General features: G+C 51.8%; 1 protein-coding gene across 1 annotated transcript; it reads left to right on the top strand.

The window, feature by feature from the left end:
• Positions 1 to 939: 939 nt before the first annotated feature.
• CRYAA (crystallin, alpha A) lies at positions 940 to 3,763 on the top strand. Its single transcript, XM_010580249.1, has 3 exons — positions 940 to 1,207; positions 2,161 to 2,283; positions 3,370 to 3,763. The coding sequence occupies exons 1-3, from the start codon at positions 1,019 to 1,021 to the stop codon at positions 3,577 to 3,579; spliced, it is 522 nt and encodes a 173-aa protein (XP_010578551.1). The 5' UTR covers positions 940 to 1,018; the 3' UTR covers positions 3,580 to 3,763.
• Positions 3,764 to 16,726: the final 12,963 nt, after the last annotated feature.

The raw sequence follows: 16,726 nt of genomic DNA, 5'->3' as shown, positions 1-16,726 counted from the left end.
CCACCATTTCACTGGCCAGCCACCTCAGCTCTCTGGCAGAGCTTGCTGCTCCCACGGTGGGCTGTCCATGTGCCCCTTCCCCAATCTGTCCAGGATGGTGGATGACCCCTTAAAGGTGGCTTTAAGTGAAACAGAAATGCAAAACTGCCATAACCAGACACACATGTTAAGCAAGATCTGTGTCGTGACACTGGGAGATGAATCTCCCACAACACTCCTAAATCAAAACAAGGACACTTTCAAGAGTGGCTTTGGGACTGCTGTTATGGTTGGTGACCAAATGTATTTTTCCTTCTTTCTTTTGGCAAAGTATTTGTTTGTTAAAAGTTTCTGTTATGTCAAACCCATGTTCATGCTCTGCATCATGCATTAGTCCTGCTTCCCTGCCAGCCCTGCCAGGATCCCCATGCCAGGGGTGTCAGGCCCCTCTCAAGTGGTGGAGACACTTTATAGCGTGTCACAAAAAAAGTTTCCTTTTCTTCAACCCGAATCAAACCCTTTTTCCTCGCTTGGAAGAAAGTTGTCTCATTTATTTGGAAGAGACTTTGTGTCTCTGTTTCAAGGAGGGGCAAAACCGGAAGCAAATTAACGAAAAGCCAAGGGCGGGTTACAAAGACCTACAGAGCAGACCACCTTCACAAGCGTCCTTGAGACACCCACCAGGGTGTCCTGTTTAGCCTGCTTGATCCCATAGAAGACCTGCCAGTACCCTTGGGCACCCCGTGTCTCACAGCCTGCTGCCTGGCATCATCCCTCCGGGAGATCTGGCACCGATTCCAACCAGACTGTCATTTCCAGGTCAGTCTCCACATTTCTGCTGACCATGTTGACTCCATCATGAGATCATGTCTTTCCAGAGAAATCCCGCTAATGCCTTCATTCTGCGAGACCGGTATATATAGGGGGAGCTTCCCTGGGGCTGCAGCGCGCAGTCCAGCCAAGGCATCGCTGTCTTCCCAGCAGCTGCACTGCCCCCTCCGCTCTCCCCTTGCAGCCACAGGTCGCAGCAGCAGCAAGCATGGACATTACCATCCAGCACCCCTGGTTCAAGCGTGCTCTGGGACCCCTCATTCCAAGCCGTTTGTTCGACCAGTTTTTCGGAGAGGGTCTCCTCGAGTATGACCTCCTGCCTTTGTTCTCTTCCACTATCAGCCCCTACTACAGGCAGTCCCTCTTCCGCAGCGTGCTGGAGTCGGGCATTTCAGAGGTAAGGGCCCTTCGGCTTCCTCTCCTTTTCCTTCCTCTCCCTCCTTACGCCTCTGCCTGCTCCACCCCACCCGCGGCTCACCGGCGGGGGCCGGTGGCTGTAGCCCCCATGCTGGGGTGCGAAGGGGGCGAGGAGGACCTCCAGCCCACCGGCAAGCACAGCCCGCTCGCCCCTTCTTGGGCACGGAGGGAAACCCTCGCTGGGGAGAAGGCTTCCCTTTGAGAAACGGAAACTATTCTGGCTCCTGACGGTTGTTTCCGACACGTAAAAGGCTGCCTTTGCTGCCCTCACGCCCGCCAGCCATATGGTGAGGGAAGAGCTAGGCTGCTCCCGGAGTAAGCGCCCACGAGGGCAGCTCGGCATGGGAGAGGACGCCGGCGAGTGGGAGCTTCCTCCGGCCCCTTCCTCCACCTCAGGAGCTCAGTGGTTGTTGCAAGCCCACGCTGGAAGACCCAGGAGCAATTCCGTGTAGGAGGAGTGCGTAGCCATGGGGGCTGTGCTCCGAAGCTCAGGGACTGGCGCTTTCTCTAGCCCTCTCATGCTGGTTTCCTCCCAGAGCTAAGACCACAAAGAAACCATAAATCTCTGAAAGGACGAAACGTGTGCTATCAGAGAATATTACACTGGTTTTCGTCCTCTCTCGCTGCTGAGTACAAATGCCTGGTGCATCTGGCAGATCGCTGAGTGCAAAGGGGTCCCCCGGCAGAAGAACAGCGGTGAGAAGTGACGCCTCTGCCCCAGAGCAGTAGCAATGGCGCAGATGCCCACCGTGGCCTCCCAGTGTCACTGGGTCCCCGTGATGGGAAGAAGACCCCCACTGAGGTCCATAGTCACAGAAAGAGAAACCGTGCCGCCGCCAGACCACCCCTTCTCTGCCTTTTAATCTGCCACGATGCTGGTGCTATCTCCGTGCTTAGAGCTAGGGTCTTACTGTCTAACAATGTTCGTTTCAGGTGAGGTCTGACCGGGACAAGTTTACAATCATGCTGGATGTAAAACACTTCTCTCCTGAAGACCTGAGTGTGAAGATTATCGATGACTTTGTGGAAATCCATGGCAAGCACAGTGAAAGACAGGTAAGTGGAAGTGATGGTGATGACGGAGAAACTGGGGAGTAAAGGTCCGTTTTCTTTCTTTCCAATGGTCCTCAGCTGAAGGAAAAAAAAAAGAATATATCAGAAGAAAGAGTTATTTATTGATTGTCATTATTGGCATGGCCTGTTCCCATAGAGCCCCAACCAGATATCTGACAATAATGAGCTGATCCACTCCTCTTTTGTTTATTTTCAATCATCACCTTCCATAACCGTCAGATGACGATGTCCATTGTTCACTAATAACATTGGACCAGACAAAGAACATCATCTGGTGCTGCCAAAGCATGGCTGAGTTTTCATAAGCCAGAATCATTAGTGAAAACAGAGTTTTCATATGCTGATCTAGGAGAGAAAAGCAAGAGCAAACAAAACAAAAGAAAAACAACCAAATGCCTGAGGCTTGGAAACTTTTAACACGTATGTCATGGAAATATCCGTGGGGGTCTAAAAGTGAATTATACCAGCAGGGGTTTAATTCTTCTCATACATTTTTTTGGCCAGACAAAGCTCTAGCCTGGAAACAGTATGTATTTTTTAATATAGTTATTTTTTCCAGAGGAAGAGAGCAGCCATTTTCACGGCTGACTTAAAAAAAATAATTTGCATTTCTCATTCTTTTGGCCAAAAAAAAGGGGGCCAGGGTTGTGTACTTTGGCTGACACAGCGTTGCTGCCTAGTAAGGAAATACATGGCCGTACACGTGTGCCTTGTTTTTACCTTCACAGAACCCCAGACTTTCTCTCCAAGCATCCTTTGAAATTGGAGACTATGGCAGGGCCCCTGTCCAGATCAGAACCCAACCTACAATATGGCCAAAATCACACCCTGCTGCTCTGCTCAGCTCTTGCAGCTTCAGGGACATCATGGGGGGACACCTGCCCCTACAAACCTGTGAAATAGAGTAAAAAGCGGAGATCGCCTGGCGATACCAGCAGTACAGTGTCACGATAAGCCAGGCCAAATGTGGCCCCCCCTCCTATGGAGCCACGGGGTCGGGCGGAGGGAGGCACGGCGTGGTGCTGGGGGGTTTCTGATGGGTCTCCCCCTTTCCCCACTGCCTCTCAGGACGACCACGGCTATATCTCCCGCGAATTTCACCGCCGGTACCGCCTGCCCGCCAACGTGGACCAGGCTGCCATCACCTGCTCCCTGTCCAACGACGGCATGCTGACCTTCTCGGGCCCCAAGGTCCCCTCCAACATGGACGCCAGCCACAGCGAGAGGCCCATCCCCGTGTCGCGGGAGGAGAAGCCCACCTCCGCGCCTTCCTCCTAAACCCGCCTGCCGCTGCGGCATGCAGGCTGCCACCGTCTGCAGGTCTCATTCCCAGAGCCATTGCATAGATATCAGTGAATATCTAGAGGGGTTTCTTTCGTTGGTCCCCCCGCCCCCCCCCCCCCTGTTGCACCCTCCCCCTTTCTCTTGGATGGGACGAGGGGCTGGGTGAGCGGCTGGTGGACTTTGAAGCTTAAACCCGCGAGCTGTGCTGTGGGGATGGCATGGATGGCGTGTGCTGCCACGTTGTTGTACTTGCTGAAAGGGTCTTCGTCCAGTGCTGTAGTCCATAACCACCATCAGGTAGGAGGGAGTGCAGAAGTAACACTGGCTCCTGGTGCACCAAGTCTTGAGGTGAGGCTTGGAGCAGGTGAAAAGCCCTGCAGACTTGCTCTACCCCACGCAGAGTTAAACTGGTTACTCTTAAAAAAAGCAACAGAGCCAAGCCCCACACCTGAGATCCTGCGTACATGTGATGAATGTGCCAGGAGTTCCTTGCAACCACAGGAGAAATCATAACATCCTACCTTCGGGGGTTGCAACGTGTATTTTTATTCAGCAAAGTGTTTAAGTGTATCTGTTCATACCACTACCCTGTCGTTTCCCTTAGGGACAACTGACACGAGGACAAGCACGTCTTTCCACTGTCTTAGTAGGCCCTCGGGGGAGAGAGGGGGGCTCACCGCTGTGCAGAGGCTTCACATCCCCAGCCAGCTCTCCCCAGCCTGCGCGTAACACACCGTCTCCCTTGCTCTCGCTGTTAATTCTAGGGTAGCTCCACCTCTTCCACTGGTATCTGGCACTCAACCTGAGAACGCGGTCAGTGGCGGTCAATAAAGAGATATAGGAAACACGCAATTGGCTTTGGGGTTTCGTTTGTTCCTTTCTAAGGCTTTTGAAATTGAAAGGTTAGCGCGGTGCCTAACACTGCTTTGAGGACGCGCTTTCCACCGCTGGAAGTACATTTTGTGATGATGACTTGCCCTTTCTTTCGTGCTCCTGTTATCCTTCATGCAAGCAAAACAAAAGGATCAAGAAAAGAACAAAATTCAACAGCCCAACAGCCATGCCATTTCTTAAGTTCATTGCGTCAGTAAAGACGGCAATGCAGACCTCGTTTCCGTGATACGATGTGAAGGATTTCATCTGAAATGAATGATTAAAGCTGTTTGATGGCAGGGTGGGTAGGGCGTAGGTGCTGTCTCTCCCTGCAATTGCCACGCATGAAATCCATAGCTCCCAAGCCTGCGTAGATGAGAGTGCTCAAGCCTGAAGGTTTCAGCACTCATGCTTGACTCAAATAGCTTTCCAAGCAGACAGAGATCTGGGCTGTTTAGCAAAAGCATAGCATCGCTGATAACCCCGCAACCCCCACAATTAACCCCGTAGGTAAGATCAGCTTGGACAGTGAGTGCTTTTTCTCCTAGTAGAGGTCTTCACATCCAAGACCTCCAATGTGAGGTGGAGTTTCTGAGGTCCACCTTGGCTCCTAAGTAGAGAAGGTCACTGCTTCCCCGGGAGCAGACACAAGTTTGTCTCAATCAACATGTCTCTGGGTGCTCCCGGATCATTCCTACAAAACAAGGCAGGGTGACAGAATCCTTCCCAGGAAAGAGCACAGGTCCATACCCTCACTGGGAGGTGAGGACAGCTGGACAAAGTGTTGCTCTGCCAAAAAGACGAGCCCGCCAACCTCCTCCCCTTTGCTGCTGATTAACTGTGAAAAAGAGAGAAAATATAAGCTGGGTTTTTTTTCATGGCATGAGTTTAAATATTAATATGAGCCATAAATACAGAAGCTCTGGGCCTATTTAAAATTAAAAAGCACGTTCTTCTGCCACATCTAGGCCAAAACCCAGGGACGGCTGGGAGTCAGGAGCAAGGACATTGCCCCTTATCAGGAGAAAGTGAGTGTGCCCTGCATGGGGCGGCTGGGGGAGAGCCAGGGAGAGGGGCAAGGCTGCAGGAGGAGGGAAGTGCCGCAGAAGCAGGGGCAAGAGGGAAAGGAGGGAGATTACCGTCTGGTAATTAGAAAGCAAGGAATCCCCTCGGAATCTGACACTATTTTAAACCTATTTTTTACTGAGATTAATTATTGGGCAATCCCAAAGCTTTCTACCAAAAAAATGTGCAGCCTGTTGCATTTTCATCTCCAGGGGCAAGGCGTGAATGGATGCATTTGGGGAAAGGGCAATTTCATACCAGGAGGGAGCTGTTACTACCGGCAGAGAAAGGGCATTTTGGCAGAAACTGCCTCTCATTGCTTTGCCTGGTGCTAACAGGGCCCTGGCCTCTGCTCCTTTCCCCTCGGAGGCATCTCCCCGCCAGAGCTTCCGCACCTTCCCGCTGTGTGCTGACATCTCTCTCCTTCCTGACACAAACTCAGCAAAGCCAGGAGGAAAAAAACCCCAAAACCCAGCCCCAAACATTTAGCTCCCATTCAAAACTCTCAGAGATGTAAAAACAGGGAAACATTTTGAGCGTGATCTGCGTGCAGACGTTACCTGCAGCAGTTTGAGCAGCATGTGTGTCTGCCTGTCCCATGAAATGACATTTGAACCATTTTGGGGCCCCTTTTTCTGTCTGGATGGCAGAAGGTGAAAGTTTTGACGATAGGAAATCAGGGCAGGTTTGGGGCAAGCCGGGAGCCGTGCAGAGCGGGCAGCGGCTCTTGCAGCTGCTCTGGTGCTGCAATGCAGCGGGTCCCGAGGGACCCGTGCAGCCCCTTGCTTTTGCGGCAGATCCTGGGGACACCAGACCGTGACTGTCTCACTGCTCTGAGAAGAGCTGGTTTTAAAGCCCTTCGCAATCCATCAGCTAATTAAAAACACGAGCGGCTGCTAAAAGCCTCTGTGCGAGGACACGCCGCGCGGCTGGTGGTGTTTAGTGTAGGGGGGGGGAACGTGTCACCGAAGGCTGCCCTGCCTGACCCCAGGGCCAGAGCCCCCCATGCCCCAAGGGGTTCATTCGCCCACAGAAGAGCTTGAGAATGGGCAATAATTCCTCCCTGCTTACTAGTGCCCATGTGTCACTCAAAATATTTCACATTTTTCACCCCAAAGTCTTCCTAGTCACATTGCCCCGGGATACTCCACCTCCTCCTCTTCTGTGCACTTGGCTCTGTAAAAATTATTGTTTTCCCTTTGCTGAAATTAATTTTCATTTAAAGAAAGTCTTGTCATTCATAGCCTATGATCATGGTTTCAAGAAGGAGATCTTCACCACAGCTTTTTACACAAATTTACCTGTTAATAAGGTGTTGCTGAGTCTCTTCCAGGCTTAACAAAATTTCTTGGAAGTTTTTTGGTTAGAAACTCAGTTGATGATTTTATCACAGAGAGAAAGGCAGCGGAGGTCCCTGCCCACAGGGCACTGATGGCACCTTCCAGCGGCCCGGCAGTTTGGTGTAGGGTGGCCTGTAACCAGGGGTTTCTGCTCAGGCTGATTATTCATCCTTATTGCACCGCGCTTTTATTACCCGCTGTCCGTTTCCGCTCAGAGTGCTAACCTTGCTTGCCTAAAGCAGAAACGACTTTAGCTTCCCCTCCAGAGAAATCATTAAAGCATTAGCCCAAGGGTCCTGAGGGGGATGCAGCAGAGGGTGGTCCAGGGGCATGATTCCTCCTCCAGGTGACTCTCCCTCCTCCCACAGCCCCCAATGACCCGGCGGTGGTGGCAGTGACCTGGGGGACGGCAGCAGCTCCTGCTGCTGTACCTGCCCCCTCCCCTCCTCAGCGCTGCAGTGCTCAGGCGGGGGACGTCACCTCTGCCAGCATCCCGTTTCCTCTAAGAAAAAGCTGGGAGCAAGGGCTGGCAGGATCCCACCTGGAGGCCACCCACCGGGAAGCTGTCCCTGGGTATCCTGGGCCAGGGCTCTCCCCTTATCGCCTCTCTTGACAGGGGGATAAGGAGGACCCTCCTCACCCTTTTCAGAAGAAGGCGCACAGAGTTCACACAGCCCTCTCTGCATGGGCTTGGGCAATCAGCAGATGCCGCATTCCCCCCCCATCTCGCCCCCGGTTTATCCGTTAGTTTTGGACTTTTGTCTCCTGGCAGAAGGACAGCTGGGGAGAGAGAGGCATTTCCCGGCAAAGCCGTGTCCCCACAGGGCGGCAACCTTTCCTGCGCTCTGGCACACCAAAGGGCTCCCTTTGGCCCCCCGCCCCCCCGCCCCGGGTTTCAGCATCTCCCCAGGGAGACAGAAGTCCAGGGCACAAGGCTAGCAGGCACATGGACCCAACGACGGTTGCACAACTCTGGCATTTCTTGGTTTCTGATTGATTTGCAAGTTAGCCAGTGTTACATAAAGATCTGGAATAGTCTGAAAGTTTTCCAGCATTTCCCCCCTTTTTTTTTCTTTAAAGCAAATTCTGTTGCATGCAACCACTGTAACCTCTCATCTCCTTGGCACTGTCATCAAGATTGGGGCTCTGCCACACAGGTCTCTACAATCTGAGGTTAAAAAAGCAGTAACTGCCTGTGTTGGCAACAAAAAGGGCTACAAACTCATCTGAAAAATCCCAGTATTCTCTCAAAAGCGCACAACATGGACACACTGGGCACACCTCTGCAGTTTATCGCTGCTGTGTCAGGCACGTAGATTTGGGAGACACAGGCAGACGTGCGATGACGTGGGCTCTGCCCCCCCAACCCAGACTTTGTCCCTCCGGTGTGACCTCTTGTCAGGACTGGCATGTGACTGGAAAAACACCAGCTCACATGAGAAGAGCAGGTAAGTGCCGAGTCCCTCATTTCCCAGCTCCTGATCCAGCCGCGGGGCTTTCCCAGGGGAAGTGCAGTCGGGTCCGTACACTGCCCACGCAGCAGAGCTGGAGCCGCGTTACGTGGCTGGAGCTCAGCTTGCAATTAACTGGCACTTTTAAGGAAAAATGTGAGGTTAGGACGTGGCGCAGATGTTTGTGGCATATCTTAGAGTGTAGCACAAGCAGAGTAAAAATGAAATCTTGGTCAGAGAGGCTGAGGCAAGATGGAGTGATGTAAGTCGACCAAAACTCAGGAGACCTTTCCATGCCTCGAAGACCATCCTCCAGCTGTCTTGCAGAGACCTACCACCCCCCATGAGGGCCCTGAACTCTTCAGAAAATCATCTTTCTGCTCAGGAAGGGTGGGCTCAGCCCAGCCTGGAGAAGCTGCCCTGCCTCAGCAGAGGTGCTGGCAACTGGGCAGGGGCTCAGCAAAACCCGGCGCTGCTGGGGAAAAATCTGTGCCAGCCACTGCACATCACCCCATGGCTCTGCCTGACGTCCTGCCCAGCTTGCCCTTTCACAGCCCACGTTCGCCCAGACCGCTGTGGGGACGGGGCACCGGTGGGTGCTGCCACCACGGCTGTGCTGGGGAGCTGTAAACTGGGGGGGGTGCCACCGCGGGAGGGGGCAGAGTGGGGGACACAGGCTGCCCACCAGCTCAGGGCTGCTGGGAGAGCCATCGGCCACCACCTGCAGATGTCTGGCACGCCTGACAGGGTGGCTGCCACCCTCAGCCTGCTGTGGAGCGTACAGCTCTAGGAGATACGTCTCCTTGGCTGGGCAGGCACAGAAGATGACAGGGGTTTAGCACAGGAGCTCTTGGAGATCCTGACACAAAGGAGCAGTGCTGCCTGCTGTGCCCATTCCCCGCTCTCAAACCACAGCGTGCAAAGAGGTGATCTGCCTAAACTGCAGTGACAGTAATGAGGACGTCCAACGGCCACGGGCCCATCCATGTCAATCGGCTGCTTTGGGGTCATGGGAGACACACAGCTACCCCGGGGTATAGGCAGAGGCTGATCTGCAAGTCCCTGGAGACCAGCGCAGGGACTCTCCTCCTTAAAGCACTCCTTGCTTCCAGAGCGTGCTGCCACATCTTGCTGGAGCTATTTGGGGACGGCTACTCAGCCCTTGTAAGGGTCCAGCGTGGGGTAGGTTCAGCACACGAGGGGCTCACGGACAGCGTGCGGTGGACTGGTATGTCCCAGGGGAACCAACAACCCAGCTGGCAGCCGTGTCCCTGTTGGGAAAAAGGGAATTTCCATGCTTTGCTTGCAGTGCTTTCTCTGTCAAGATTTCATAGCTGGCTGATCATTTCATTAGCCTCTAGTCAGGGAAAAAGGCACACAGCTTAATTCAGCATCTCTGCTCTGCCTTTAAGGACATCAGTGTAGTAAAGATCTGAACGCTTATGCATTTCAGCGTACACAAAACGTTGCGTATCTAACACAGTGTTTGCCAACATGCAGTTCGATTTCCGTGGTGCCTTAAACGCTGTGCTCAGAGATGCTGTACCAAAGGATTTTTCCATACTCATCCAACCGTTCCTGCTTTCTTTCCAAAAAACCGGCCCCTCGGCCCTTCCTCGGCGGGCTGATGTTTCCCTTCCCTGCCCGCCGGGCACCCCCGGGGCCGCTCCCGGCACGTCCCGGCGGGGCGGCCGGTGCCCGGCTCCGCACCGCTCCGCTCCGCACCGCTCCGCACCGCTCCGCACCGCACCGCTCCCCGGGCCGAGAGGTGGCAGCAGCCCCTCGTCTTTGGGACCGAGTGGCCTCCCCTGCGTCGAAGGAAACACCCGACAGAAAGATCACGCTCGGTATTTTGCTGAGCATCTCCTCTGTGCTCCTCCGAAGATTGGTTTGGGTTTTTTTTTTTTTTCCTTTTTCTTCCCCCCTCCTCCCCTCCCCGGCAGTAATTATTTCAGTTTTCTTTTTCCTTTTTCTCTTTGACAATGTGCTCAAAAGGAAGCAGAGCAGCACCATTGTCCACGCTGTCTCAGTTTTCCACCCACTCAGGCTGATGTCAGCCCCTCGCCGCAGGACTTAATGCACTGCTGTCTCCCCTCCAAATTACTAATTGAAACGCCTTTTTTTTTTTTTTTTTTCCCCACTGGACAAGTTGCTTAGAGCCAAAGCCTCGCTCCCACCTTTGACAGCCCTTTTCCTCCCCGTTGAGCCCTCCCGGTGCTGAGCCACACTGAGCTGTGCCAGTACCTGGAGGATGGGGCACACAGGGTCACCCTGCCACCGAGCCACCAGGGTGGAAACAAGGGGAAGCTGAGGGGCGAAATGCCCCCCAAACTGTTTTGCTCTGCCCACATGCAGGCTGTTGCCATACAGGGGGATCTGGTCAAAGGGGTCCCTTCTCATCCTCCCTTGTCCCCTGCATGAGCCTGGGATGCCTGGCTGAGGTCTCACGCCGCAGCGGCATTTGGCTCCGACGGTGTTTATATTGAGATAACTCACCAGGCGTCTGTCGCCAGAGCTCGGAGGTGAGCTATAAAGACCTTCAAAAGAAGCCTGCTTAATAGTTTTTGGTGCTGACCAAGGAAGGTCTGGGGTTTAATTTCCTGCTTTTTGGTTGTTTGTTTTTACTTAAGGAGAAATATTTGGGATGTCTAGCCTTGTCTCCACTGGTTTTGCTGGAAGGTTCCTTGGGCGTTTCAGAGGATTTGTATGCTGAACTCTCTCGCACTGTAAACAAAGCGTGTCAAATCCTTCCCAAAGATGCTGATTTTCCAAAGCATTCATTAAGAGCCTGACCTTTCTTCTCCAATAATTTATGAACTACTTCCAAACAGACCACAAAACAGTAATGCAAAATGCCTGACTTATTTATGTGCTTCAGCGGGCCATAGGGGTACGAAAAGCTATACATAGCTTTGTTTCAATCTCTGGATATGTCATTATTTTCCTTGTGAGGTTCACGACTCCAGAATATATGACCCTGTCCATGGGACTGAAACAAGGAAGCCCAACAGGCTCATTCAGCCTCTGTAGCATTTTGGCTTCCCCTGATGATTTCTGCTTCTCATTGATTTTCAACATGTCAGCTCAAAGTCTCACCTGAATTTAATGCAAAACAAATACCCTGTCACATCAACATAGAGAAAATGGAGTACAATAACTTAATTAGCAATGGCAGGGTGATTCAGCCGAGTCTGGGAAAGGATTTTGTAAATAAAAGTGATCATTCACAATTTTTTGCTAGGCAGTAGTTTCTCTAGCAGTACACACCAGAGGTAACTTGTAAGCCTGCCAGGCTGGCTTTCCTCTTCCAGGCACTACTAATGCCCTATCATTTTAACTTATTAAGAAAGGGAGCATGGAGTAAGAGACGTATAGACTGGGATGCATGGAAGACCCAAACAAGAAATGCCACCGATGGGTGAACTGGTGATGTTGGCTGTAATGAAGATTTCCATCTTCCTCAGAAAAAGCAACCCAGCCACACTTGACCTTCTCCCCTGGGGAGCAGACAGATAACTCAGAGTCAAAGTCTCTGGCTAAAGTAGTAAGTATAGATCAATTTGTTTATGGTTCAGTAACACAAACTTAAAAAAAAAAACCACACAGAGGCTATATGCATTTTTCATCTGGTTCTTCCTTTGATAAGGTAAAGTGCAGGAGCCATCCTAGCATCTGAAATACTTGTAAATTCTCTCCAGCAGAGCATAGCAGAAAACAGTGTGTGATCGTTGTGCAGCTGGACTGTACTGCTCTCCCTCCCTGAAGCTGATGCTTGGAGTCTGCCGCTGAGGGGGGCTTAACCGTCGATTAAGCTTCTCATTCAAATTTGTACCTTGCAAACTGCAGAAGGTAACCTCACCATGTGACTTGCATATCAGGTTGTTAACCAAGCAGCTGAAAAATCATTCATTTAACCAAGAGATTAAAAAAAAAAACCAAACCCAAAACAAAAAACCAAAACAGCAGAGCCTGACAGCATTTTACCTATAAATTTTGGAGTAAGACAGCATGAATGGAAGGGAAAACGCATATCCACAGCACTTGTGGTTTCATTTGCACGGGCCTTTCATCGCCAACCGTTGCAGGAGGGGTTTGCACTCAGGGATGCTTTTGGCGCGAGGCAGTCAGTCCGAGGTGAGCAGTCGCTGTGGCGAAAAGCCCTCTCTCTCCATGACTCCCACAGCGCTTGGGGCACAGAGGAGTTACTCACTGCGTGTTTGCACCACAGAATAAAGTCCCCCAATAAATCAGATGTGAACTCACGTTTCTCAAGCATCTGAGGTGAAATGCTCTCTTTATCTTGGAAGAGAACCAGACACTGAGGTCTCCAGCATATTTTGCTGTAGCTGCAATGTCTCAGGGCACAGCCAGGTCAAAGGGTTGTAGACAGAGGGAATATTTTTCGTTACATCCACTAGCAGAACTGGAAAAATTAGAGGAGGTTTTGGGCACCACAGCCAATCCACAGGTCAGTGAGGGCTTTGAGAGATGAGCCTTGACCATGGTTGTTATGGTGGGTTAGGCATTACCCCCTTCTGCTGCTGTACCCTCTGGTCTGCAGCGCTCACCTCTGCAGAGGGCAGGGTGGCACACGGGGGGCCAGGGGTGGCAGCGAGATTTGCCAGACTATCTGCTGAAATTTTCCCATGCAATGCCCATGCTGCAGCTCTTCCATGGTTTCACAGGCGCTGTCAGCACTCAGGTAACACCAGGTGTCTGCCAGTAAATGGGAGCAGAATTAGGACACTGTGCAACAGCAGCAAAAATTTGGTTTAATCTCTTTCCTGATAAGCTCACTTCTCTGATAAATTTTAAGGAAAGAGAAGATGAAAGTCTGGAGAATACAGAGGGGAAAAAAAGGCTGGTATGATACAGTTAAACTGCATTACTTATAATAAGATAAGCATGAAAATTAGGCATAATTTTTATATTAAAAAGTGCTCTGTAGAGGTACAGTATACAGGTGCTGGAGAGAAAACTCTTCTTGTACAAGGGGTCGCTTTAAGCCTGGATGTTCTGGGTACAGAAACTGCATTAAGTGCTTCTGCTCGGGTGGCTCTGTGCAGAGAGATTACAGGAGCTCAGGTGGCTGCATGAACCCTGCGTGGGCAGGGTCGAGCCAGGGAGAGGGAATTATTGAGCCCCCTGACAGCAGGGACCAAAGCTTAAGCATGACAAGATTTAAGAAGCCAGTGGAAGAGCAGAAGAGGAGTTGTATGAACAAGTGCATGGGCAGGAAGGGGGCTCCTGGCAGCTGTGTTTTCTTTTACATAGCCAGTCTGCAAGTTAGCTCTTGCCAATGGCACCCAATGCCCAGGAAGGTACCAGAGATGGGGAACAGCTATTTGGTTACCAGCACCCAGGAGGATATTAAGGAAAAAGACCAACTGAGCTGAAGTTCCTCTGTTAGCTTTATTAGTGCCAATGGGGCACTGGCACCAATGCCAGCTGCAATGCTCACGGGGGTTTGCTGTGCCCCTGTGAGCCAGGCACATCTGTGCCTGGAGGATGGCTTTCGTGGTACTTTGGACCTGGTGGGTGGTTGGGTGCCCCTGGAAAAAGTGTGGGTGTTGTCACTCTTGATATAGTCAGCTTTTTGGCAGCATCTGCTCACACAGGGTGGACAAAACTTCAGACGTGTCCGGGTGGGGAGAAAAAGCTCCCAAGGAAAGTCCCTGTAGCTAGTAATTCAGAGAGTCCCTGGGAAAGCCCCAAACTGTAGCCAGCATGAGGCAGTGGAGAAGAAGCCTCAGGGGAGAAGACAAAGTTGTGCATAGGTGGAAACCCCCTATCCACCCCAAGGGAAGGGCCCAGGGCCTGACTTTGGGCTGGGTTTGTAGGTTAGGGTACAGTGATGCTACCTGGGGCATCTCCAGGGCATTAGCTGGGCTCCTGCAGAGAGAGCACGAAGGCAGGGAACAACAGCCACACTTTTTTCATCATTACGTGCTATGTGCTCCACAGCAAAGCACCAACTTCCCTGCTCCAGAGAAGCTGAGGGTTTTTTTCACTAGGTACCCTTTGAACCTTCCTTCTGGCCACCATCTTCCTGCTAAAGGCCACTGCCTTTTGATCCACCCACCAGTCCCTGGTACTGCCCCACATCCAAACTGGTGCAGCCTTTCTGACGCCAGCTCTCACTCTGCCTCCGCATCACCTCCCTTCTGCAGCCAGCTCCCAGCTGCCCTCCAGCTGCTCGCTCCTGCTCACCTGGTGGTATTAATTCCCGATGTCGCACCCCTGGGGCAGCTGCTCCGCAGGTTGGATTTGGCAGCAGTGCTTTCCAAAGACTAGAGCCTTTCCTTCCGAGCTGGGAAGCAAGGATGGCAAGCAACGAAGGGACACATCTGGTGTGCATAATGGAAGGCGCTCGTCTGTATGTTGTAGACATGCAGTGGGAATGCCGAAGAAGTAATAGAGATAGCATGAATGTAACTACACGTATATGCAATGCATTTCCACTCTGCAATGGTGCCAACCAGGATTGCGTCTCCAGGAGAAACCCACAGTCTTGCCGCCCTCTTGCCCTCAGAGGACTCATATTCTCCCCAACCATGACCGCTTTGTGCCTATGCAGCAGATCACTCATAAAACCCTGCCAGGTGCAGGAGGCAAGGCTAGATTTAGCCATATATCTGCCCTTGTGCAGAGCCCTGCCCAGCCCCAGTTTTTCGGGGCATTCCTTGCAATGCCTCTGCAGGTCCCCAGAGCATCTCTGTCAGACCAAAGCTCACACAAAAAGCCTGCCCGCAAGCACAGCCAGGGCTCCAGCTGTCTGCACGTGGGGTTAACGCTGTGCCCACGGTGGAACCATACCTGCCAGGACAGAGGCACGGCAATGCAGACCAGACCGCAGGACACCATCTGGAAAGCAGAAAGCCTTCCTTCCAGAAACATATGGGCTGGAGGTGTATGTGAGCCATGGAAAATAGGACGATGGTGAATAGCAACTGGCCTCATGTTAATCCCAACTGAATCAAGGCAAGAAAATAGCCCTGCAGAGAGTGTGGTTTATTAAAGCCTCTAATATAGAAGAAATATGTTCAGGTTGCAACTGGAAACCAAGAAACAAGTCCCCTCTAGGAAGAAGATACTGACCCGGTGACCTTTTAGAGGGCCATTTTGATACGCCTGTGAGATTGAAATCATATTTGCAGTTGACCATTAACCATACAAGGCATCTGGCTCTTCCTTTTACTTGCATCTTAGAGACAGCATCTCTCTGTCAAAACAATAAGCAGTTCCCCCCCCGCTTCTTTCCCCTCACCAAGCCGCTGGGCTCAGCTGGTTCTCAGAATGCGTCCCTGCCGACTGCTGAAGACCGACAAAGCCGTATTGTTTTTCAGCTGAGGAAAGAACAAAGACTGCACCTTCACCAAGTGCCGCACTGCTGACATTAATCAAACTATCACTTTACCCTCGTTTGTGTGGACACAGTGACACCACCACGCCGGGAGGACTGTGGGAACCAGCAGGCACGAACAATTCAGCTAAGCCTTGCAAAATGCCAGAGTCTCTATTCAGAGCTTCCCCTTTTCAGCTAAAATCTGCTGCTGAAAATAACCCTCCCTTCCAAAGGATGGCCCTGTTTGAGTACTTGGTGTGCCCATGGTGCATGACAAGGGGGTTATTTATTGCCAGCATGCCGAGAATAGGATTTTATGGGGAGAGGGAGGGTGGCAAAGCCTATTCCTGAGCAAGCTGGGACTTTTTAACACCTGTTACTGAGGTAACCATTGCGCACACATGCACCAGAGATGTCTGGAGTCATCAAGGTCTTCTGTAACACTTCCAAGCAATGTCCTTCCCAAGCCTGCAAACTTACTGGCTGCCACCGACACTCTGGCTGGTGTTCAGTGCTCCCCTTGGACCCTGGCTGTACATTTACTCTGCTTGCAGTCGGTTCTTGCTTGGCAACAAAACTCCCTGTGCTTAGAGGAGGCCAGCAGTAATGTGAGATTTCCCTCGCTTGTCCTTTAAGAATCAAAGCCACAGGCAAAAATCAGAAGGTAGTTGCACATCAATAGGGTAAGTAAACTGGAGGCTGCCAAGCTGCTGACCTGTCCTACTGGAGCACTTAGGAACATCGGTGGGGAGGTGACCGCCTGGGTCATCCCATCCAGTGCCTGCTGTTATGAGCAACCACATAAAAGCCTGTCCTGCCCAGCACTGTTGGCAGAACATTTTCTTCCTACAGCTCAATGCACCCTAGACCACAAAGAACTTCCTGACCATCCTTGAGCCAACTTAGATCGATAGGGCAAAAGATCAAAAGCTACAAACTCTGCTGCATTAGAGGGGGACGGCAGGTGAGCTCAAGGGCCTTGCCAGCATCCCAGCAGCTTGGTAGGAGAAGGATGCTTGAGAGGGGAAAATGCAGGGAGAAGTGTGCAGAGGAAGAATCCTGGGAAA

Source organism: Haliaeetus leucocephalus, unplaced genomic scaffold (assembly GCF_000737465.1).
Source record: "Haliaeetus leucocephalus isolate CR32 unplaced genomic scaffold, Haliaeetus_leucocephalus-4.0 Scaffold702, whole genome shotgun sequence".
Lineage (NCBI taxonomy): Eukaryota > Metazoa > Chordata > Aves > Accipitriformes > Accipitridae > Haliaeetus > Haliaeetus leucocephalus.
The sequence above is the reverse complement of the archived record's forward strand: the minus strand, read 5'-3'. Positions and strand labels throughout refer to the sequence as shown.